Source organism: Hemicordylus capensis, chromosome 4 (assembly GCF_027244095.1).
Source record: "Hemicordylus capensis ecotype Gifberg chromosome 4, rHemCap1.1.pri, whole genome shotgun sequence".
Classification (NCBI taxonomy): domain Eukaryota; kingdom Metazoa; phylum Chordata; class Lepidosauria; order Squamata; family Cordylidae; genus Hemicordylus; species Hemicordylus capensis.
Window position 1 is genome coordinate 45319518 of NC_069660.1, and position 24830 is coordinate 45344347.

General features: G+C 44.1%; 1 protein-coding gene across 4 annotated transcripts in view; it reads right to left on the bottom strand.

Moving 5' to 3' along the window:
* Positions 1-4482: 4482 nt before the first annotated feature.
* RALY (RALY heterogeneous nuclear ribonucleoprotein) overlaps positions 4483-24830 on the bottom strand; it is a 376843-nt gene continuing 356495 nt past the window's right edge. For all 4 annotated transcript variants that reach the window (XM_053248764.1, XM_053248765.1, XM_053248766.1 and 1 more), the window contains 6 exons: positions 19677-19724; positions 16594-16754; positions 14984-15097; positions 13281-13426; positions 7848-7896; positions 4483-6221 (listed from right to left, as the gene is read on the bottom strand). In XM_053248764.1, coding sequence (XP_053104739.1) covers positions 7852-7896; positions 13281-13426; positions 14984-15097; positions 16594-16754; positions 19677-19724 — 514 coding nt within the window. In that variant the 3' untranslated portion in view covers positions 4483-6221; positions 7848-7851. The remainder of the gene's footprint in view (positions 6222-7847; positions 7897-13280; positions 13427-14983; positions 15098-16593; positions 16755-19676; positions 19725-24830) is intronic.

Sequence of the window (24830 nt, forward strand, 5' to 3'; positions counted from 1 at the left end):
GAACTCTGCAGAGAGTCCATGTGTCATAGGAATTATAATTTCTGAACAATCCAAATTATATGAATTATTCAGTATGAGTGCAGCCAAGCTGGGTGGAAGGAAAATTAATTTTAGCCAAAAATTGCAAATATAAAACCAGGCAAGAGTTTCAGCATTCAATAATCCTACTAGCTGCACAACAGTGTTTGGTGAACATCTTGGAACTGCCAAAATTGATCTAAGGAATTGAGATGGTACTACCAAAAAAGCAAAAATCCCAGTAAACACATATCTGTAAGCCATATAATAACTGAGGGAGCACTCTAGCCTGAAACACCCCAATAACTGAAGGGGCATGTATTTTTATATAGGAATTTGTCCAAAACACAAAATACCTTCATTTTACCTTGGGGGAATCAAGCCGACCAATATATGGTTCTCCCATTTTGGCCTTGCCACAGCACCTCAAGTCTATGAAATGAATGAGTGCTGTTATTGCCCATTTAAGAACCCAAAGTATTTTGGTATTTCTATACCTAGATGCCTGGCTTGTGACTTCTTTAAGCAATCAGATAAAGCCTATCCTTTCCCTTCTGGGAGATCCAGGAAAACTGGAAAAAGTCCAGCCTCAGAGGTCAATACTCTACATTGGCACCATTCTGGACCCCTGGATGAAATGGGCCTTCCTCCTAGAGTAAGTCTCAATGGTACACTTAATCTATTCATTCAGAGCCAATCCAAAGCAAAAGGCGGACCATCCAAAGACTCTTAGTTTTGATTGCATCTTGTACAGGCACCGTAAGATAGATTCCAAAGAGATGGCTCCAAATGTGGTTTTTGTTGGTGTTCAAACCAGACATAGACAGCCAACATTTGTGGCTTCTGATTCCTCAAACATTCCTTGACTTGCTCCTCTGGTGGATTCTTCCAGGGAACCTTGCAGTGGGCATCTACCAGAGCTGTGGCTACCTCTGCTGCTCACTTATCAGGAATAAATTTTACTGACATTTGCAAGGCTGCTACTTGGTCTTCCAACTTACCTTCTGTTAAACATTATGCCTTAGACATCTGAGCTGCAGCTGAGGCCAACTTTGGTTGGGCTGTGCAAAAGAAGATTCTTTAAGAAACATCCTCCAGCCCTCCTCCTCCTATGAGGAGCTCGTTAATCACCCACATTGTGAAGGATACTGGATCATCATAAAGAAAACAGGTTGCTTGTTGTAAGGTGATCGTTTTGGTGATCTGGTATCATTCACAATACCCGTCCAACCTTACTGCTTATCAGATGTTTTTGCTTAATGTACTTCATCATTTGACTGAAGAAGTTTAATCTTCACAGTGGTCGAGCCCACTTGATGAATGAAGGGAAGAGCTACAGAGCACTTCAAGGAGTTTGAAAATCTTTCTGCAGGGGGCTATTGTGCAGGCGCATAACTCACATTGTGAATTATACCAGATCACCAAAAGATCACGTTACAGGTAAGCAACCTGTCCCCTGTCTCCGCTTCCCCATTTTCCAACAGGATGCAGCTCAGATAGAACTTAGTTTTATCAGGGTATATTCTGAAGATGCACAATGCAGCAACTGTACTGAAACTAACTAAGCCCAGATAGGAGAGTACCTAGGAAAACTATGCTTCCTGGACTTCCATCATGCAAGAAAGGTAGGCAATACATATTTGCACTTGTGTACTTGTTAACATAAAAGCCACCTTATGGCACAGCAGGGAAGTAACTTGCCTAGGGAGCAAGAGGTTGCTGGTTTGAATGCCTGCTGATGCCCACTGATGCTAATCCCAGACTATGGGAAACAGCAGCGGTATAGAAAGATGCTGAAAGGCATTGTCTCATACTGCGCAGGAGATGACAATGGTAAACCCCTCCTGTATTCTACCAAAGAAAAACCACAGGGCTCTCTGGCGGTCAGGAGTCGACACCGACTCGACAGCAAAACTTTGCCAGAGAAGCCTGTGCTACTGCTGAGGTGGGCATTATTGGTTTTTCCTCTGCTTGTGGAAGTCCCTTGAGGGGTGCTGCTCTGGACATCAAGGGAAGCTGAAAAGCATAAAACTTCTTGGAGCCCTTCTCATGCTCGGTGAGAAGAGCTCCAGGGCTGCCTGCAGGGAAGTCGAGTTTAACTTACTTTCCCCGCAGATGATCTCCATGCCTTCCCTGGGTGGGCGGCTCGCCTGCCCAGACGACTGGCAGCTTTCCCAGCAGCTCCCGGGGGGTGGAGTGCCGGGACGTGTCGATGTGTGTTGCCCCGCCCCCTGGTGCTCCAAAAATGCACTGCGCAAGTCCATTATTGGGATTCCTCCCTCCCCTGCTGAGTGTGCCGCCCACAGCTGCAAGCAGCTGTGGCTGACACATGATTTAAAAAATGTAGTTAAGGGAGCACTTGCTCCCTTAACCTCATTTCAGAGGGAGACTACTTAGGTGGGTTTGCCACCATGTAGCCGCTGGGATCGGGCCCAATCGCACATGTGTGCAAAACCAGGCTGGGCTCCCATAGCTCGGTTTTGCACATGCATGTGAATAGCCTCAGATTTCACCCTGGATTTTAAAGGCTTAGTTGTAAAAGAGGTGTAAGCAGCTGTCCGTGAATACTTCACAGCCGTGAATCTAGATGCACATTTCCTTCATTAATGAAGTTGGAGACATTTAGCCAGTTTCATCTAAGGGAACATAAACCAGAGATGGCTGTTTCTGTGTTTTGAGCTGCTCATGTGTGCCTTCAGCAAACCTTGTTTTGAAAATTATGTTTAAATGTGGAGTAGGGTAAGCCTCCGGTCAGCATTTTGGTTGTGCATCTTAATTTCTCTGTATTTGTGACATGTTTTAAAAGTCTGGGATTGTAAGTTCCTGTTTAGTCTCCTGGTGTGTCTTATTTTGCAGGGTTTAAATTCTGCTTTAAGAAGCACAATTTAGAGTTAAATTGATTTACTTTCATTTATAAAATAATTAAGTGTCCTTTTCAGATGAAATATCAATTTGGAGTGAATTTTCAGAACATGTAAATAATGCTTGTTTTTCTCTCACTTTCTTATTCTGCATCATATAAAACAATAGTGTTCCTACCCTTCTTAACAGATGCTGGAACTTGGGTGCTCCCTAGCCCTATTCTACACCTAAAACATGTGCTCTTCCATTGAGCTACAGAAATATTCCTTTTTATTAGAGGTCCGCTCAAAAGGGAGGATTCCTGAGTCATAGTTCAGTTGTCTAGCCACTATGCAATACCAGCACTAACCCTCTGACCATAATTATTGGATTGTAAAGCATAACTGAAATATAAACAAAATCAGATAAGTAGTGGATTGTTTGTATAGCAGATGAGAATTAATAGCAATAGCAATAGCACTTACATTTATATACCGCTTTATAGCCGGAGCTCTCTAAGCGGTTTACAATGATTTAGCATATTGCCCCCAACATTCTGGGTACTCATTTTACCGACCTCGGAAGGATGGAAGGCTGAGTCAACCTTGAGCCCCTGGTCAGGATCGAACTTGTAACCTTCTGGTTACAGGGCGGCAGTTTTTTACCACTGCGCCACCAGGGGCGCCACCATTAAATTTCTGTACAATCTGAACATATATTTAGTCAGAAGCCCCCCACCTCCTGTAGCCTATGTCCATACTAAGAGTTGTGTACAATGAAGAATACTTTCAATGATTTCCCCCCTCATCCTTCTGAAGCTGTCTATGCCTGCTGAAAAAATGTCCCTGAGTATCTCAGGTCTGAGGGACGTATTTAGCTTCTGAAAATCACCAAAGTTTTCCTTGTGGAAACTCCTTAGTTGGGATGTAAGCCACTGTGTTCTATAGGTCTTTCTCCCAGCTAAGCATGAATAGGATTGCAGCCTTAATACATCAGGCACACAAAGCATTACCTCAAGATCCCAAATCATTTTAGAATAAGGTTGGTGTCAAAAGACAACTTTGGTATAGAGCGTTTCTTACACAGCTGATGTTTAACAATAATGAGAACTAATTGTCTGGGGATGAAGTTGGGGGCAGGGCCATAAACTCTAGCTGAATTCCTGCAGGGTTTAGCGTATCTTGTTCCATGAGTGCCACACAATCCGCCATGGCTGCACCCTCTAGTCTCAACTGTGTGAGCTTACACAGAGGGCATGGCAGCAGGAGAATGTGTAGACAGATACCTGACTGAGGATACTTTTGTAAACCTGAGGCTCTTTGCAGTAAGTGCAGTAAATTGAAGTTGAACTTTGGTTCTCTTTTAAGTTAGCATAGTTCTGTACCAACAGCGTTAAACAGAGGAGTGCAGAATGAGCAAAAGACTCAAGGAAGGAAGAGACCTGTTCAGAATAAGCAAACGACTCAAGGAAACCACTGTAAGCACTGTGAACTAAAACCAGCTTATTAGGTTTACGAGTGAGGCTGAAATCAGCTTGTACTTCTAGATGGAAGTACAACTCAAAGATGGTGGGTAATAGCTGACACATTTTGAGTGAGTAAAAAAATGGGACTAAAAACTGAATTCAGTTTGTTGTTTTTATTATACAGGATTTTATATACAAAGCCCCTTTTCTGTTCCTTCCTTTCATGGTCAGGTCATAGCAAAACATTGCAGCTTCTCTCAAAAGCCTAGAAAGCAGTTCTAAAATAAGCTCAGTACAACACTCAGAGCAACACAGTGGGCAAATGTTTTGGGAGAAAGCAAAACAGAAAAAGCAACTGAAAAAGAAAGCATAAGAAAAAACTGCTTTAAAAAAACAACAACACTCCCTGGTATGCATTTTGCACCAAGAAACACAAATAAACCGTTGTGCTTTGAAAGCCATGATCCTCCTATGAACAACTGCTGTGGAAAGGGAACTTTTCTTGTCAGGATTTATGTTTTCCATAAGCAATCCTTTGGAAGAACAGTATCACACAGGTCCTTGAGCTGGCTAATGCGATTCTTACCCTCCCTTTCTGAGCAATTGAGTCATACTGTTGAAACAGATTTCGCAAAACTAGTCTTTGAGCAGTAACTAGGAGTAAACTAACTTAGAGAGGGCTGTGCCTAGAAAGGAAGATGAAACCATTGCAAAATGTTGCCACTATGCAGCTTTGCAGGATGTTTTAATTCCATGACTTGCACACACCACCTGTTGGTTACTGATGTCTTTATGGGTGTGAGTGGGCTGAAAACCCCTGATGTTTAGAACTGGGGCAACAGGGAGAAAGGAATCTGATGATGTTGTGATGTCTTGTCAAGAAAGACAAGAAATGAACTTTTTGTCTTAGGTCTCTTGTATCACAAACAGGACATGCACTGCTATCATTGGCTTCAGTCATGTGAGTTTCCGGGCCTCCATTGTCTTATGACCATCTCATCCTTCCTCTTGCCTTGGACCAGGTATGGTTGACCTTATCTAGCAAATAAATGGCTTATGAAACTTGAATAAGCAGCATAGCTGCTGGACTATAAAGTGGACATTTCAATTGCATCCTTTATCCTGAAACACTTGATTCCGAATGTAATTCCTATTATACCTGCTATCCTAACTCCAGTCAGAAGCTGCACCTGCCTCTACTGCATAGACCCACCACCTACCTTACCTTTACTGATGCTTAGAAACTGGATGAATAAAGATGAGTTGTTACTCTGTAAAGAACAGCTTGTTAATAGCTATATTCTTTGCCCATCTTTCCAAACGGCACACCATACAACCAAGGGCATGCTCCAAATGCCATAGTCTGTGTACCACAGGATTGTACAGGACCAAAGCTGCTTAGGAGGCAAATGGAGTAGTATCAGGTAGCCCTGGCTATCCCATCCATGATCTCAAATGCAAAACCATAAATTGAATATAGTGGAATAGTTTTATGTCTCTTAATATTACATAGTATGTCTCCATCTGTCTCAGAAACAAGACTCTGTGTCTCTCCCTGATGCTAGAACAAAAATCTAAAATCTTCCTCTGCTAATATAAAATCAGTTCCAATATCTGGCCACTGGAGATCACGGAAGAAGTGCTGCTTGCTGGCAACAGGGCTTGGAGTCTGTAGGACAAGGATGGGGTGTGGAGCAATGATGAAGATCCACTGGGATGACTAGTTGGCTGTGTACTACAAAACGGCTTGGAGATATCAGTCCATGTTTCTCCTTTTGAATACCAGGCAGAGAGATGATGGCAGTCCTGCATGTTATGCTTGTCTTGCTCAACATGCCAAGGGAGGGTTTCACCTCTTGCTGTTCTCCCTCTTTTCAGTGCTGCTGTGCTGGACATGCTAAGGTGAAGAGAGGGTGGGGAGGGGGAGAGAATGAGTAAATGGCCACCACCTGCATAACTTCATAATGTAAGTGTAGTTGATGCTCAGTTATCCACTTGTCTCATAACTTAGAGCAGTGGTTCCTCCATTTAGTTGCTGAACTACAACTCGAAGCACCCCCAGCCACAATAAATTATGGCTGGGGATGCTGGGAGTTGTAATTCAGCAACATCTGGAGGAACCCAGCTTGGGAACCATTGACTTAGAGTTTATAAATGCCTTTGTTTTTTAAAACTTAGCAAAATGTGAGAAACAGTTCCCAAGGAAAGGGTATAGCATTGTACATACTGAATAAGGTCATGTTAGTTGATCGGTTTTCCTCCTGCATTCATTCTTCATGTCCCCTTCGTCGCCCAGTAACTGAAAACCCAGATTCTTCTCAGATGCTACGTTAACTTAAAATGCTTCTGCAGTGTACCCTTAGGTGCCCTCACCATAAAATTCCTACACGAACAAGTCTCATGCTCATCCATCCCCACTGAATTGAACAGATGCATACAATGCTGCTGGAAATGCACATCCCCAGCTTGGGTCACTAGTCACATGCAACTAAGTGGAGCTGGATCAAGGCCATTACATCTTATGTGCTTTTCTCAGTACAAATATTAATCTATATGTCATGAAGAAAAGCAATCTGTTGCTGCTCTTACAAACCAACAACACAATAGACACAAGGGTTCTCAAACATGGGGCCCCAGATGTTTTTGGGCTTCTACTCCCACAATCCCCAGCCACAATGACCAAAGGTTCATGTTTGAGAACCCCTGCCATAGACCTAATTTCTTAGTACAGGTGACCAATGATGAAATATTGATATAAATGGGGTTCAGTGCTCCTTTCTTAGGTAAAAAAGAAGGGCAATGCTGTAATTAGCTACCTTGATACTTCAACTTGGTCATTTTTGTAAACTTCTTCAGCTTCCCCAGTAATCAAACAGGAAAGAATGAACCATTTACAAAAAAGACCATGGACCTGTGGTCGAATTCAGACACCAGGAAGTGGTGTGGTTAAAAAGACCAACAGCGTTAAGAATGACAGTCAATCAAAAACATTTTTTAGTGTTACCTTTTGATAATTTGCATTCAGTTTGTGGTTGTAGCTTAGAAGAGAATCACTACCCTTCCCATTTTCCTAATTTTTGGAACTTTTTAACTTGGTATGTGTAACTATGGGTAGCTTCAGATGTCATGTGGAACTCATTTCAAACCTTGGGTTCAGATCTTGGGTTTTCTGAAGCAAATACTGCAGGTTAAGATAAGCCAAGACTGGTCACATGTTTGCAATGGCCAAACCCACCAATCTCTGTTTATCCTAACCTAGAAAGGAAGCAGGCACTTACACTGAGATGGGAGGGGGAAGCACATGCTCCTGGGGCTGAGAGAGACTGTATGGAGCTCAGCTTCAACTGGGGCTCCACACGATGTCTGAGTCCGCCGTATCAGAGCTTCACTACAAATACATACAGATGTGTATCCTGAGGATCAAACCACACATTAAGTGCGTGCTTTGCAAACATGGACTTTCCTAAGGGAAAATGGCTGCAGCATTTCTAAAATTAATAATTCTATATGCTCTTAAATATACCTGGCTACTGTAGGCTGGAGTCCTCCACATCTGTGTAATGGCTATTCTCCTGAAAAGGCAGAGAGACAGAAGTGGAGAAAGAGAAGAGGGTTATCTGATTCTCTTTGTGAACTGTTATGAGGATGAGAGTGTGATTACCAGGTCTATTGGAATAAAAAGTCTAAAGCACTATTTAGGTGTTATAAAAACTGGGGACACTCTACTTGTGTAGAGTGTCCCTAAGGGTGTGCTGTGAAGCCCTGGGCCTGTGCCAATGTGCTCAGAGGTCCTGCACCCATTGTCCATAGTTACAGCATTTGTTTGCAGAGACAAACACTTCCTAATCTCCTTCAAACTCCACACACTTAATGCTATCACCGTGTATTACCCACCACAAGACATTTGAGAGCTTTCTGCCCACCTATTCCAGGGCTTTTAAGAAATAAATTAGAGACAAATGCTTTACACTAGGTACCCTAGCATTCCAATCACAGGAAGAATCTGTCCACAAGTACAGTGTTTGCAGACAAATATTTTGTGGACAGTGGCAGTGGGCCCTTCTGAGCACATCAGCGGGGCTTCAGGATGTCCCCATTTTTCATCTGAACAGGGCTAGAATCTACATCTGCACAGAAACTCACCAATGAAAATGTTTGGTGTTTTAGCAATAAGCTTTGCTATAAGCACAGGAATTGTCCCTGGAGAAGACCTCCGCCCTGGCAAGACATGCCTTTTCTTCCCTTGCACTATGAAGTGTATAGTTCAAACTTCACAGCACTATGAAGTGTGTAGTTCAGACTACACAGCCTGTACCAGTCCTACAATCATGTACTGTAGCTTCCTTATTCAGTGGCGAGTAAGTCTGTGTGTCATATCAGATCCGATGGGGCTGTTGGATCCAATAGTGTGCTTTGTTGGATCTAATCAGACATGACATCAGGGAGCCTCTATCATGTCAGAATACATCTGTCAGAATTGGTGGATTTATAAGTGCTCTTTGAGGTCTTCTGGAAGACCAAACAATGCTGCCTATGTGGAGTTGTTTGCAATTCCTTATTTGGAAGACCACTGAGGGGGGGAGATGTTTGGCTTAACAGATCAAGTTGGCCATCAACAATTGATCATGTAAATGTTTTGAGCGGTTGCCTTCTAATCACAGCACTCATAGGGAAGGACATGGATTCCTTTATTTTCCTTGCTCAGCTGCTGTTCTCATCGATTATCCATTCCACATCTGCATGAAGTACTTTTCCGTTAGGCAATTTCACAGTGCCATCTGCTGGCCATTTACTGTCAATTTGTGAGTAAAAGCACTTCTTTTAAGACCACCTTAAAAGCACCGTTAAGGTAGTACTGAAAGATGCAGTGTTCATCATAGATTACAGCAGATGGCCAGCAGGTGGTGCTGTGAAATAGTACAATGGGGAATTACATCATGTGGATGCGGCATGGATAACTGAAGAGAACTAGCATTTTCAAATGCAGTATTTCTCCATCTGGAAACAGCCCTCAGTGAACTAATCTCCTTCAAACTAGACACACTTACTGATGCTATCATCATGTACTGCTCCATTAACAGTTCAAAAACGTTCTGCCCACCCATTCAGGAGTATAACCCCCCCCCCTTTTTACATTGATCCCTATGGGAAACGCAATTAAACATGGCTAATTCTTACCCAATCTATCTGGGAGGGGGGGCCATCTTATTGAACAGGGGCGTAGCAAGGTTGGAGTGGGCCCAGAGATGAGATTTTAAAATGCCCCCCCCATAGTCCAGGGTCTCCACACACCCCAGGATCCCAAGGATTTAAGTCTGATCTTTCAAAATAAGTATGCTACCTGGAAATACATTGCACTGAATACACACATGCACACTTCACAATATATAGTGATATACACTGAACACTATATATTTGTGATACCTTTAATGCCTAGAACACACTAGAAACACTAATTATTACAATGGGCCCCTCACTGCAGATTAGCAAAGGAGACTTTTAACCATGCAGTGTGAGCCTATGTATGTTTTCTCAGAATTCTGAACAAATTCAGTAAAGTTTGATTCCAGGAGATTTTTCACACAGGGCTTTTAAAGCCCTTTAACACTCATCTCCTCTGGAATGGAGGTGCTGCATTCACATGTTGGCCAGATTTACCCTGAAGTCTCTGCAAGTTATTGGAAAGCAGTTCACACACAATTCAGGTTTTTCACTGCTCGTTAGAGTATAGCCTGATTTATATCCAGAGGTGTTTTTTTTTTAAAAAAAAATCCACTATTTTGCGTTGGTTCTTTGGGAAAACTTCAATTTCACAGTAAAGCCTCCCAGTAAACTTGCAGTAAAGCCTGCTGTGTGTAAAAGTCCCAGGTAGGTGTGTGGAGAATTGCAGCCTCAGGCAGCAAATCTAAACACGTTTAGCTGGAAGTACATTTCATTGAAACCTAAAGGACTTACTAGCAAGAAAAGCATGACTACTTAAAAATAAACTCAATTGCATTCAGCTGTCTGAGATCCTTCCCTGGTAAGTGTATATAGGATTGCACATGCTCAGGGATGTAAACCAAACCAAACTAATTTGTGCTCCCAGCATATTTTGCTCCCTATAGGAGACCAGTAAGTCCCAAGGAAGCAAAGAAGATAGGTGGGGAGAAACAGAGAAAAGAGCAAGAATTAGCACCATTCCTCAGGAGAAAAAGAGGGGGGAGGAGAGAGAGAATGAGGAATCTGCCTCTTCTTGGTAAAACTTTAAGATAGATGAGTCATGCCGGGGCTCAAGTAGGTCCTGAAGTTATGCCCTCTGTCCTAAAAGTTGTTCTCCCTGCTCCCCAATGTGGATGTAGGGCTGGTTGTGGTCTCTCGCTGTTCTGAGATTAAAAACACTCTTTGTAGGTGCTCAGAAGCAGGTTCATCCCTAGTGGGGTGCAGGGCTGGGGGGCAAATCAGCATGTGCAGGGCCTGCTTAACATTTCATATCATTACAGAATCATACTGACTGATGACATACAGTGTAAATAGTGTGAGTGAGGTTTTTGGACATGTCCAACCAGCTTGGCATTTCTAAAGAAAAAAAAAATAAAAAAAAAATAAAAGTACAACACATGCTTCACAGCTCTCACTCAGAACTTCTGGTTTGCAAAACAACTTGAACATAAGTGCATTTATAAATGAATGGATGGATGGATGAATGAATGAATATAAATATAATATTGTTTGTTCCAGAAGTTTTTGTAAGTTTCTGCCATGAAACAAGCCACTTATAGGACTTTGTAAAAGCCAGCAAATTTTCTAATCTGTTTTAAATTAAATATTCAGAGACTTCTCCGTCTCCCCTGCCCCACCATATCAAAGCCCTATGGCAAGCAGATTCCTATATATCCGGGGGTGGGGTGTCACAAAAAGGAATTCTCATTCTACCTCCATTACTGGCAAAGGCTACGCTGGCTGGTCTGGGCAGAGGGTCTGCAGAACTGTGGTGGGTGAGGGCAGCTAGCGCGGGCCTCGCTTGCTTGCTTGCTTGCTTGCCTGCTTGCTGCCTGGAGAGCTTCAGGCTTCAGCAAGGCCTACACAGAGGCCTCTGGAAGCTCCACCCACCCGCTGGTCAGCTGAGAGGCAGAGAGAGAAGGAACTCTAGCAGCTTGCAGGCTGCTTAGATTGCTGGCCAGGAGGACAAGCAGGAGAGAGGGTGAACAGGCAAGTGGCTGAGGGGCCTTGGGGCTGGTCAGGAGGGCAATGGGGAGTCATGTGACATGTCTCGGGGGGGGGGGGCCTCGAGGCAGTGGGCCCTGAGACAACTGTTTCCCCTTGCCTAATCGTAGTTATGCCCATGATGCTGAATCCCACAATCACTGTCAGATCACATCAGATTCCCTCCCCCCCCCCCCCGCCCAGTGCACAGGCCTGATGGCTAGCCTAGGTCCATGGTCTCTAAAAAGACACCTTCCATATTTACCTGCCCACCACTTGAGCTCTTCATCAGTGGCCCTTCTTTATGTATTCCCACCTTCTGAGGCCAGGTAGGTGGCTACTGGAGGGAGGACCTTCTCAGTGGCAGCACTCAAATACTATATCAGCACCCTAGATATAGTTGCTTGGAACCATCCCTGCCATCTTTTTGTGCCAGGTGAATTCCATCCTGTTCTCTCTTGCTTTTAATGGTATTTACAATCCTTTATAGATATCTAGATGGTGTTTTTTATCTGCTGGCTTGGTTTTATTGCTTTTATTGAATGTTGTAAGCTGCCTTGAAGATGTTAGTATTGAAATGAGGGGTATAAATCATATCAGTAGATGAACAACCAAAGTGGGTTGAAGCAAGTGTATCATGGGACTCGGTTGTTAGGAATAAGTATTTCCCATCCCTAAATAAGTTGATGGAGAACTTCCTACTCTGAGGAGTAATGATAACAGATGCAGTACACTGGAGAGGAACCAATCAAAGCATTAAAGATGGCTGTTTATTCCTGTGCAAAAAAGAACATGACTTTTCTCAGAAATCTGAGCCTGGTTAGAATGGTATCTATATATTTAATTCTCTTAGCCGGTATGCGTGCCCAGGATTTGGAGGCAGAACTCTCGCGAGAGTTTCTGGCACTGGGTTGAGAGAGTTTGGGGCAAAAAAAATGGTGGAGGATGGCGGCGGCGGCGGGCCACAAAATGGGAGGTGGCAGCGGGACGTCCTGGCCTGGCCAGGCTTGGCCGTCCCAGGTAAGGGGGAGGCGGCGGTGGCGGTGGTGGCGGCGGTGGCGGAAAAGCCTGGACTGGTAGCCAGGGGCAGGAGGTGGTGGCAGAACAGCAGGCCAGGCCGTCCCGGGTAAAGGGGAGGCAGCAAAGCCCGGACTGGCAGCCAGGGGCGGGAGGCGGTTGTGGAAGGGCTGGCTGGTGAGATAAGAAAGTGGCGGGGAAGCAGCGGAGAGACTGGAAAGGGGCTGAGTGGGAAAGAGAGAGTGTAGCAGGGGGAGGGAGAGGGGCAGGAGGGGGGAATGAGGGTGAGATGAGAGAGAGGGGTGGGATGGAGAGAGAGTTGGGTGGGAGAGGGGGTGGGGGAGAGAGAGAGTTGGCAAGAGAGAGGGGGTGGGGGAGGGGGGCAAGAGAGAGGGGCGGGGGGAGGGGGCAGGAGAGAGTGGGGGAGGGGGGAGGAGAGTGAGCTGAGAGGGGGTGGGAGAGGGAGGGGCAAGAGAGAGTGGGGTGGGAAAAGGAGGGGGCAAGAGAGAGTGGGGCAAGAGGATGGGGGCAAGAGGGGGAGGAGGAGGGAGAGTGGGGCAGGAGGGTGAAGGAGGGTGAGATGAGAGAGAGGGGTGGGAGAGGTAGGGGGGCAGGAGGGAGGGGAGGGGACAAGAGAGTGAGGCAGGATGGAGGGGGAAACAGCCGGCCCTAAATACTGCACAGATGCTCTGTGCGGGTCGGCTAGTAAGACTTATTTATCCACAGCGGGAAGAGAGGAAAGCTTTTCTCTTACCAATTCATCTTCACAATCGTCCCGCACAAGGCCTTCCTCGTCTCCCTCCTCTCCGTTTAGTGGTTCCTCTGCATTAATATCTGCTTCTGAAGCCGTGTCCTCTTGAGAGATCTCACTTTTGTTTCCATCTGCTTTCTTTCTTACCTCTGCAGGAGACAATGTGAGCAACAAAAATGAGAGGCATGCTGTTCCTGTCCTAATCATCCACAGGAGCTCAAACACAGGGGCAGCCCTAGGTAATTTGTGGTGCCTGAGGCAAGAAGCAAAATGCTGCCTTGCCCCACACCCCTAGTGGGAGCTGGGATCCTTTCAAAACTGACCCTTACAAGCTTTGAAAGTGCATGGGGAGCAGGGGAGCGGGAAGGTTGCCAGCAGCCTTTTCTTTCTTCATGCTTCTTGCAAATTTTGGTGCTCCTTGAAAAGTCTACAAGGGTCAGTAACCAAAGAGTTACATTAATGGCAGTGCTGGAGGACATCTGGGTGCGTTGCTGGTACCCCAATAATCTGCTGCCTGAGGTGACTGTTTCACTTTGCCTCATGAAAGGGCTGCCCCTGCTTGTACAAAACGATGGTCTTGCACCTCTTACTTGTGATAGCGCTTACCCCTTATCCCACATGAGAGGAAACTGAAGGATCCTTGACTTAAACTACAGAGGCAAAGAGGGATGTGGCTCCGCCAGGTTGTTGTTGTGGGATGGGAGCAGCCATGAGCCCCAAGTGAAAGCTGGTGGTACAGATTTATTATTTTTTATTTTATTTATTTATCTATCATATTTTTATACCACCTGATATATACATCTCTAGGTGGTATTACACTTTGATCCTGCCTTTCCTCCAAGTGGCTCAGGGTGGAGTCCATGCTTCTCCCCTACATTTTATACTCATAGCAACTTTGAGAGGTAGATTATGTGGAGAGATTGTGACTGGTCCAGGTCAGCCAATAGTTTCCTGGCTGAGTGGGGATTAGAACACATTAGGTTTCAGATTCCTAGCCCACTCTGGAGTGGGCCTTACACCACTTGGGCACTGCAGGTGTAGTGGGAGATGTCCCCCCCCTTCCCCATGTTTTGAGTAGGAGGTGATGGGAAGAGCCACTGTTCATCAGTGAATCCAAGTATTGGGAAGTTAGGAAAGGATATAGAAATGCCATCAGATTAAAAATCTGTCAACATTTCATTGGGTTTGCTGCAATTCTTTCCTTTCCTTCTTTGCTTTTGTTACCTATTCTGGGGTACAACAGCTCAGTCATGGGCAAAAAACCCCAAAGCTGGATTATCTGTCATAAAGATCTATGCACCTGGCACTCAAGCCAGGTGAAGGTATGTTGAAGAACAAAGAGAAGGCAACAGTATGGCCTTCTCGGGGTTTATTTGCCTTATTATGGAAAGCTGGCAACCTTTTGAAATCATAGGTCTCTGGGGGCTATTTTGTTCTGTTATCATGAGCTTTATGATGCATGCTTGTAAAATATTCCTATTTTTAGATGCTCTAGAAACAATTACTTTTACTTAACACTAATAGATGCTTGGAATCATACAGTGGCTTTGGCTGCTGAATTAAAGCCATGCAAGAATAAATGCATGTAGGCCCCCAAATTAAAGAAGGCTGGCCATAGCTTCGTATCTGGCAAAGCGTCTCTCTTTGCACCTGTACCCCACAATTTCTTGGCCTTGTTGATGGGACATATGCAAGCAGCAACTGACCTGTAGATGCTTTCTGTTGTTCAGCAAGCTGCTCCAATCTGCCCAGGAGAGCATCGATGTTAGATTTGATTTGCGTCAACTCTGTTTTGATTGTCTGCAGTTCATTGCATTTCACTTGGAAGAGAGAGAAGTTGGAAGTAAGCCTTTTTCTTCTTTATTTTGTGAATTAGTAATTTTTCTGAGCAGATTTCATTATTTTCTTTATATATCTTTCAGTAACAGGTCCTGCCTGGTAGCTAGTATATAGTTGCTGGATTCAGTATAAGGTGGAATTCTTCTGCTTTTAATAGCTGTCAAGGCAGGAGAATTTTGGAAGGTACAGCTTCTTCCATTATAATGTTCTAAAGCTAGGGTAAGCTGCAAATGCCCAAATACTCATACACAGCTCATTAGAGGCACAGAAGCCTGTATTATATAATGACTCTGGAAGGATTATCAGATTGCACGGAGGCTATGTCAGTCACTAAGGAATGCCGCTTAGGGTCAATTTTTTTGTTTTAAAACCCAAGGATTTTTCCAACTTCACCTTTGCCTTGAGGTTCTAGCAATGGCTTCCCCTATCATTCAAAGAAGCTTTGCAGTCATTTTTAGTGAGAGGAGGAGCTTGAAAGTCTGAAAAAGTCTGATGCAAATGAGTTTTTTTTAAATTAGCAAAGCTAAAGAAGGCCATGAAATGTTCTTGTGCACTGGAGTCCTTTTCACTTGCTTCCTCCATGCATTCAGTGAACATGAACATGAAGGGGAACTATTCCCATTAGGAAATGGGGCCACTCTGGGGAAAGCACCTGCATGCTTGCATGCAGAAGGTTCTAATTTCCCTCCCCGGCATCTCCAAGACAGGGCTGAGAGAGACTCCAGCCTGCAACCTTGGAGAAGGCGCTGCCAGTTTGTGTAGACCCAGCCTGCTCAACTTAGGCCCCCCCACCAGCTGTTTTTGAACTACAGCTTCCATATTCCCTGGCCACAGTGGCCAATAGTCAAGGATTATGGGAATTGTAGGCCAACTGGCAGGAGGGCTGAAGTTGAGCAGCCCTGGTGTAGACAATACTGAACTGGATGGAGCAATGGTCTGACTTGGTATAAGGCAGCTCTCTATATTTCTATGGTGTGTGGTAGGGAGCAGGACTGTGTCTGCTGGCCCTGATCCCCAACCTCACATGCCCACTGTCCCTGCCCCAACTTTTGTGCATTCAACCAAATGTCTGAAAGTGACTTCTATGCATGTACAGGGGGTTCTTGACCATGTGAAGAGTTTGTTCACGTATGGCTATATGAACATAAATCAGAGCAGCTCCATGCTTAACCTGGCCAACGTCACTGCTAAATGTACACAAGTATTAGTGTCCCACAGCAAACATGTAAATTGTGGTATGGCATACGTGTGTGTGTACATGTCTCTGGGAACCCTGACTGGACCATGATCCTTAGACATGTGTACATACACGTTAGTCTAACTTCATAGGTTTGCTGTGGGAAATACTGGTGTACATGTAGAAACCAAGTAAAAATATTGTTTATAGGATATGCACAACACACAGGCAAGCAGAAGGCATGCTTGCTTTCTGCAAGCTGTGAATTATTTCTGTTTGTGCAATCATACAGAAGCTTACATTTTAATTTGGCAGAACTGTTTGCAATGGCAGCGGATCGGGCAAAGAGTTTGACGGGGAGTGTTGCTTTTACACGCCGTACTAAAGGGATGGTCACTCGTGGACGCTTAACAGGAACCACTCTGGGAACAGGAGAGACCCGTCCTCGATACTCGAAGAGCCTGCAAGACAAGACAGCTTACAGTGGAAGGGGCACTTTTGGGAACAAGACAGGGGAAGTACATCAATTATAAGCTTCAAGCAGGAGACATAATTCACAATTACCTCTAGGGGGAGCTAGTGTTCCACCCATACATGACAACCATTACTGGGTGGGATATTAAACACTAGAAATGATATTTGATCAGAAAGGTTTCTGGAGACACATTTACCAAGCTGTTACGCTGTGAGATAATACAGTTAAATTCACGCAGAAGATGTTTACTTAGCAGATCACTATAACCTGTAAGGCTATACCTTTTAATGCATTTTTAAAACACTCCCCATAATGTTTCTGCTCTCTTTGAATTAATTGAGGCACTCCCAATCAGTTTCAGGACTGATATACAGGGGAAAGGCTCTTGGTTTTCTAGAACAACATAATCTCGTCTTCTGTGTTCCTGTTCTCAGTTTAGTGTCTATTAATATGCTGAGATCTGTGGTTTAGGGTGGGGATTCAGAAAGATAACATTGTGCCTTTGTACTATGAGGTCTGAAATATACAGAGAGGCGGCAGGCACAGTGAGATTTACCCAAGTCATATTCAGTCAGGGTAAAGCAGTTGCTCAGGCCCTGTTTCCTATTCCCTTGCAGCCAAGTGGAACCTTTTCAGTTGGCTTTAGCAAAGCTAAGAAGGCCTAGATGACAAGAGCAGTCAGGGACCTATCGGGAAAATGTCAAACTGTGGAAGAGCGTGAATGCATGTAAGAGGCTAAGGAAAAGAAAATAAAGGAGGAAAGCCATTTTTAAAAAGCAAGAATAGAGGCAATGTGAGAAGCACAGTGTGCTGCAATCATAAACTTTCCTGGCTTGATTACTGCAATGTGCTCTCTGTGGGGCTGTCCTTGAAGATGCTTCAGAAGCTCCAACTGGTGCAAAATGTTGTTGCCACACCTGATATGGGGCTGGGGGCAGGCACATATTCAACTTCTGCCCCAATTACAGTGATTGCCAATTTGCTTCTAGGTCAAGTTAAGGCACCAGTTTTCATATTTGAACCCTGGGACTCTGTTGCCAGATTTGGCTTTTTTAAAGCCAAATTTTGGGTTATGGCCCATTTGACTCACGAGTATACCCCTTAGGTTCTGGCCACACTGCCCTGGGACCCTCATCCCTTTGGGACACCTCAACCCATACAAGACTGCTCACCAACAGGTCTAGCCATCAGTGTGACATGTTGGATAGTCAGGAGTCAGGCTTTCTCAGCTGCCCCCAAATTGTCCTCCTTTAAGAAGTTGGAAGAGCTACATCTCTGGTCTTTTTAGAGGGGTTATAAATCCTACCTCTTTTGATTGGCTTGTGTGCTGGCAAAGCTGGTTTTTCTGTGGCTATTTAAATTTGTGGTGGTGTGTTGATGATAGTTGACATGCAGACTAAGTAAACACCAATGCTTCTCACAAGGCAGACTAGTACAGCTCCAAAGTTAGCCTAACTTTCCAAAAGGCAGAGGATTTCTGAGATGACCATATGTGTGTGTGTGTGTGTATCCATGCATCCCCTTCTAATAGCTTTTGCATTTACAATTCAAAGCAAATGGGAGGGGGGCCCAGGGGACCTTGATGGGTTTCAAGATGGCGACCGCTTAGCTATAGGCAACACCCCTTTGTAAACCACATGTTGACAGTTGGATACAAACCAAACTGCCAGCACATGGGAAAGGGTCGTAGAGAACTCCAACAGGGACATTTTTGTCAGTCTCTTCTCCTTGTGTTGTGCTTTATTCTACTGAAATATTGGGATATGCCTGAGCCAAAATGGGACTTAGACTATGAGGCGCTTCACACGATCGGTGTGAAGCGCCAGATGAGGTTAGGCAGAGAGAGCAGGCGTAACCAGCTCTCTCCACAGTCGATCAACAGGCAGCCCTGCTGATCACATGGCTGCCGGCTCTGTCACGGAGCCAGCGGGGGCTGTGGGCATTGGGGGCATCCATTTGGCCCCTAGAAATTCCAGGATGCCCCGCATAAATGCTCGGGGCATCCTGGAGAGACCTCCAAGCCCGGGAGGCTGCTTGCAGCCTCCTGGCGGGAGTCTCCTTGTGTGTTGCCATGGTGCGGAGCCGTGCTGTGGAAGCACACGATCCGAAAACCCGGGTTAGCGGAGCACTCACTCCGCTAACCTGGGCTAAGGGGAGGGCTACTTTGGCGGGCTAGCCACCAGAGAACCACTGGGCTTGCCAGCAAATTCTCACGATGGGGAGAAACCAGGCTGGGCTTCTTTAGCCCAGTTTCCCCCCCATCGTGAGAATAGCCTCAATGTGTTAACTCAAATTACAGTTCCAAAATATCGCTGGATGATCACATTAGCTCATTTTAATGCTTTTACCCACTGCAGTTCTGAAAGGAAAGTTAAATAAAAACCCATATGCTCAAAGACTTTGCCTTTGTGCAACAGGCACATCCCATGTTGTATTATATTGTGAGTTATATAGGGATTTTCGTCAGCATTACATTTCTCCCATTTTTAATTAATTTTCCAGGCCACATGGATTTATTTTATGTAAGTTTTTTGCTGTCCAACCAGAAATATGAGATTTCACTAAATGTTGCTAAATTCTGTCTGAATGCTAGAAAAATTAGACAACAAATATTAGCTTCCTCATAGCCAATACATGCTGAGAGTAAGGGGTTTAAACTCACTAAATAGTATAGGTAGATACTACTGCTAGGTATAGTTCTTGTGTCAATTGTGCTTATCGTATTATGTTCACACAGTTGTTTTCTTCTGTTCAACCTGTATTGGGGTTGTTTGCTGGTCTGTGACTTTATCAATAAAGATTAAATGATTGATTGATCTATTGAATTAGAACATGAAGTATTGTATTTATATTGTTCAGTTTGAAGCCACATATGCCGAACTGACCCTTGCTTAGCTCATCTGCTTACCTGTCATAGAAGTCATCTCTATAGTAGTCATAGTCAAAGTCGTAGCCACTGCAGACCAAAGAGAGCAGATTTTATTATTATAAGTGTTCCAGCCATTACTACTAATCTGTTTGCATAATGCAGCTGTCTTGCCATTCTGAAGAAAAATGGTCTCTGATTTTGATGGTTCTGAATCTGAGCAATAGAAAACTATTTTGTCATAGGAACTTGAATTCTGCTGTTGCTCACATTAAATCACAACCTATTCTTTTGAAGGCAATACTGCCTGCAAGGAAATTATGTAAGCAGCCATTTTTGAGCTGTAGTAGCTTCTCTCTTGCATTGACCCTATAGCCCATCATATCCCTTTCCTTCCCACTGCTTCCTGTCCATGAAATAGTAGTGATGCAGAGGCAACCTGAACCAAGTAGTTATTGGGCGCAGGGCTGCCAATGGAAAAAAGGAAGCATTTCAGAGGGATGCTGCAAATGTTCTTTGGTGGTGGTGGTGGGGAGTTCAGAAGAAGTTGGATAAACACTTGCCGGGGATGGCTGAGGTGTAGTCAGTATTCAGTGGCTGAGTTGATAACCTCCATTTCCCTTTCTTTTCTGAGAGTGATATTTTATACACTGTAATGAAACTATAATAGAGAAACCCTTCATCAAAGAGAATTTTCAGCACGAATCCAGCTGGCAAATTGTAGAAATGGAAAGCTTTGACATTTCCTATTGAAAAGCAGCATAGCAACACATCAGTTTGAAAGGTTGAATCAAAGTAAAAAAAATTAATTTTGGCTTGACATTTTTGACTTCACAATGACATTGAAGTGGCATTTCAGGGCAATAAAAACCAACAGAGATTTAAGCTCACAATGCTGCACAGAAGCAACCCTATCTTTCCCTTACGTTGCCAGCGATCCTGTGCTGAACAGAGTATTGGACTTAGACCAGGAAGACCGGGGTCCACATGGCCATTTGGGCATGAAGTTCAATGACTTTGGGGGCACTTGCTATTTTCCAGCCAAACCTACTTCATAAGGTTTTGGGGAGGATAAAATGGGAGATGAAGGACAGGAGACACATGTGACTGATAAACAGATATCAGGCTCAGCCTCAATATTCTCTAGCAACCAGCCCCAGAGATACAGCAAAGTTTGCCAGGATTGAGCCTCCAAATGAACTTGCTATTTTCTTGAACCTGCTATACATTTAGTTGGGGAATATTTCCATTATCCCGCTGATGAGGGATGCCCTCTGAGCCCCATGCTGCAAGTTGCTTCAGGCAACAGGTTGTGAGCCAGTTCTCAGGGTGGCATGTCAGGCCATTTAGCACTATCCCCATGGATGGACTGCAGGGGGAGGAAGGTGAAATTACTTCACACTGGTTTTCCTCTTCCTGTCCCAAGGGAATAGCTTTTCACAGAAAAAATGAGAAAGGGAAGGGGGACATTTGATGCCCCACTTCAGGAGGCAAGGAGAAAGAAATAGAGGGACACTGAATCAGGATGTTACCCCTATGTTCATTGAGTGTCATCCTGATTAATGCTGTGCATGTACAGCTAAGAAAAGACCCCACTAAGATCCCTGCTTCTGAAGGGCGGTTGAGGGAGCTCATTTTTGCTGCCCTCTTTCCCCAGAAGTGCTTCTGCATGACCCTCTTATAATTGCATGTTGCTGAGAGCATTTCTGGGGAAGAGATAAGCAAAAATCATCCTCCCCATGTATATCTCACTGGTATGCTCATTTTGCATGGGGAAATATTTAAATATGCAACTCCCCTCCATTCCTGTTGCCTGAATTTGTACAGTCCATGGAAAGCGTTACCATGTGATTCTGCTGCCACTAGGATAAGGCCATAGCTCAGTGGTAGAGGTAGACTGCTTTGCATGCAGAAGTTGCCAAGTTCAATGCCTGGCATCTCCAGGTAGGTTTTGGGAAAGACTCCTGTCTGAAATCCTCAGTATTGTCACTGTAGAAAAAACTGAGCCAGGTGGACTAGTGGTCTAACTCAGTATACGGCAGCTTCCTGTGTTGGTAGTATAAACTGGCTTAGATCCTATTCATTTTATTTGAGTGTATCAGTGTTAACTAATATTTATTTTTCCTAATTAGGGATGTGCAAATTGATTCGGATACAAATCGATTTGTACCCAAATCTCTCTGATTCGGGTGATTCGGAGACAAAAAATATCACCCCTGTGGTCCATTGGCTAGATTGGGGTACAAATCAAATTGCGTCTGATTCGATTCAAATCGAGTCTAATTTCAGATCCCTCCTATTAATTCCCCCAGATTGCCAGCTTTCATTTTTTTAAAAAAGCTAAGCTCTAGCCCTTATAGAAGTGGAGTTATGGAGCAAAATGTGTGGTCACTATTTTTCAAGTGTTTGGATTCTTTGGTGTATAATAACTTTCACTCAATGAATCCTTATGAGGATTCATTACACACCTTCATTTGTTCTATTCATTTTGACTGTCTTTTAGACAGTGCCAGTTGTCAACTGCCATGTGCCAACTACACCCCACTCCCACCCGCAAGGCAGTGGGGTACTACTCAGTTTAAGTTAAGTGCCTAATGGGTAGAGGAATTGCAGAGGAATTTGGCAAAGGTTTTTTGGTGAATTGTTTGGTGAATTGTTGAAGATTTTTGGATTTTTGGTGAATTTGGTGAATTTTGGTGATTTTTGATGAATTGTTGAAGATTTAGTGTCTTTGGGGCAGATTTGGGGCATAAAGTGGGATCTGGGGTGGAAGAGTGGGGTGGAGTGGTAGTGCTAATTGGGTGGAGGCTACCACCCAAATTGAAGGGGATTGGGCAAAGGGCTGATTTTTGGTGAATTGTTGAAGTTTATGGTCCTTAAGGTTTCCCCCCATAGGTTTAATAGAGGTGTATCACTTCATGTCAGGGGGAAAAGGGGTGGCCTAGAGTGGTGTGGGATTGGTGGTAGTGCCCAAGGGAGGCAAGGAAGCTACTAGAATGTTTTCAAAGGATTTGGGCAGAGGGCTGATTTTTGGTGATTTTTTGAAGTTTACACATCTTTAAGGTTTTTCTCCATAGGGAATCATGTAAGTTTCAGCAGCCCCATAACTGCAATTGGGGGGTGAGGCATGCTGGGGTGGCCCAGAGTGAGTGGTGGTGTAGTGAACAGAAGGTACCAGCTGGTACAGGGTTCTGTTGTTTCTGAGGTGTTCTGAGTGTGGATTCTCTGATAGCAAATGAGAGTGGATTCATGGTTTGTATTGAAAATCTCATTTGCTACCAGAGAATCTACACTCAGAACTTCAACAATTCACCAAAAATCAGCCCTTTGCCCAATCCCTCTGCAATTTGGGTGGTAGCCTCCACCCATTAGACACTACCACCCCACTCCACTCTTCTGCCCCAGATCCCACTTTATGCCCCAAATCTGCCCCAAAGACACTAAAACTTCAAAAAAAATCACCAAAAATCAGCCCTTTGCCCAATTCCTCTGAGATTTGGGTTGTAGCCTCCACCCATTAGGCACTACCACCCCATCTCACTCTTTTGGCCTTTAGACCCATTTTTTGATCCAAATCAATTCAGATTCGGATTCAGATTAATTCAGATCCAAATCGAATCTGGGGTGGTTCGGATGGGTCAGATTCACACCCAAAAACAAATTGGGGGTGTTTCAATTCAGATCCAAATCAAAACACCAAAAATCCGAATTGCACACCCCTATTCCTAATAATAGGAGGAGAAAGAGATGCTTTAAAAGATGGAAAGGAGCATGAAATTGATACATGCAGAGGTGCACCTAGGTAATTTTGGAGCCTGGACCTGAAGGGCTTTCGAGCACACACACACACACACACACACACACACACACACACACACACAGAGATATGCAGTATTTTTAACATGTTCGTTCTTGAGGGCACAAACAGCAACTGAACTCACAAGAATGTAAGAATATAAAACAGGTATATTTATGTAAATATGCATTAACAGAAACATTTTGGCACACAACTTAACATATTCCCATCACACACTTTTCTTTCCCTACTCCCTCTTCTTTCTCCAAAAGCAGAGGTCACACCCAGCTGCCTGGCACAGGTCACAGTCATGCTTGGCCATCTGGTACAGCATGGCGTGTTGGCCATACCACAGAATAAAGAGGATTTTGGGGGCCCCAGGGGGAATAGATGCCCTGGACTTCTGCCCAGAAATCCAAGGGTAAGAGCACCTCTGGATACATGGGTATAATGTCAGGGGGGGAAGAGTAAATAGGCAGGCAAGAAGGCAGACAACCACAAAAACAGATTAAAAAAAAAAAATTAAAAGGACTAATAAAAGTGGAAGTTGAATGAATTTTAGGAGATGTGAAACATTTGTCCATATGGCCATTGCTAGCACCAAGTGGCATTGTGATATGGCAGCATATTATATAATGAGGCCATTCACATAATCAAAAACTGTGTTTGGGAGCTGTGTGTCCTCCCAGTTTTGGTTGTGTGGAAGTAAGATAGGAGGAAAACCTGGGTAGAAGTGTTGGTGTGGAAGCAAGGTAGGAGGAAAAGCCACCCAGGTTTTTCTCCTACCTTGCTTCCACACAACACACAGAACTCCCGAAACTGGGTAGAACCCAGTTTTTGATTGTGTGAATGACCTCAATATATATATTTTAACCATGATAAGGTTAATAAATAAAGGTGTTATTGGCATGTAATAATTATAATTATTATGACAGCTTGGTTGTCTGAAGTGTTCATCACAACCAGGGGACAAGTGATTAGAAAGAAGGATAGAAGATTTACAAATAAAACATGTTTCCTAAGGCAATACTTCTGCTACTACTACAAATATTTATATACTACTTTTCAACAAAAGTTCCTGCAGTGGTTTAGATAGAGAAATAAAAATAAAGAAATAAAGATGGCTACCTGTCCCCAATGGGCTCACAATCTAAAAATAGCCTTCCATGGGAAGAAAGCACAATTCGTCTATACAAATTAAACAGGTTTGGGGAAGAAGAAAAATGAGGAGGGTGCCCAAGTACCAATTAGCTACCAATGAAGAAAATAATGCTGGTGATATTTTTTCTTCAGTGGTCCCACTATATAATCTGCATTGCTGAAACAAAGCAGGCCTGTGCCTGGTCAGTGCCTGGATAGGAAACTGCCTGGGAATCCCATGTGTGCTGCCTTGACTTCCA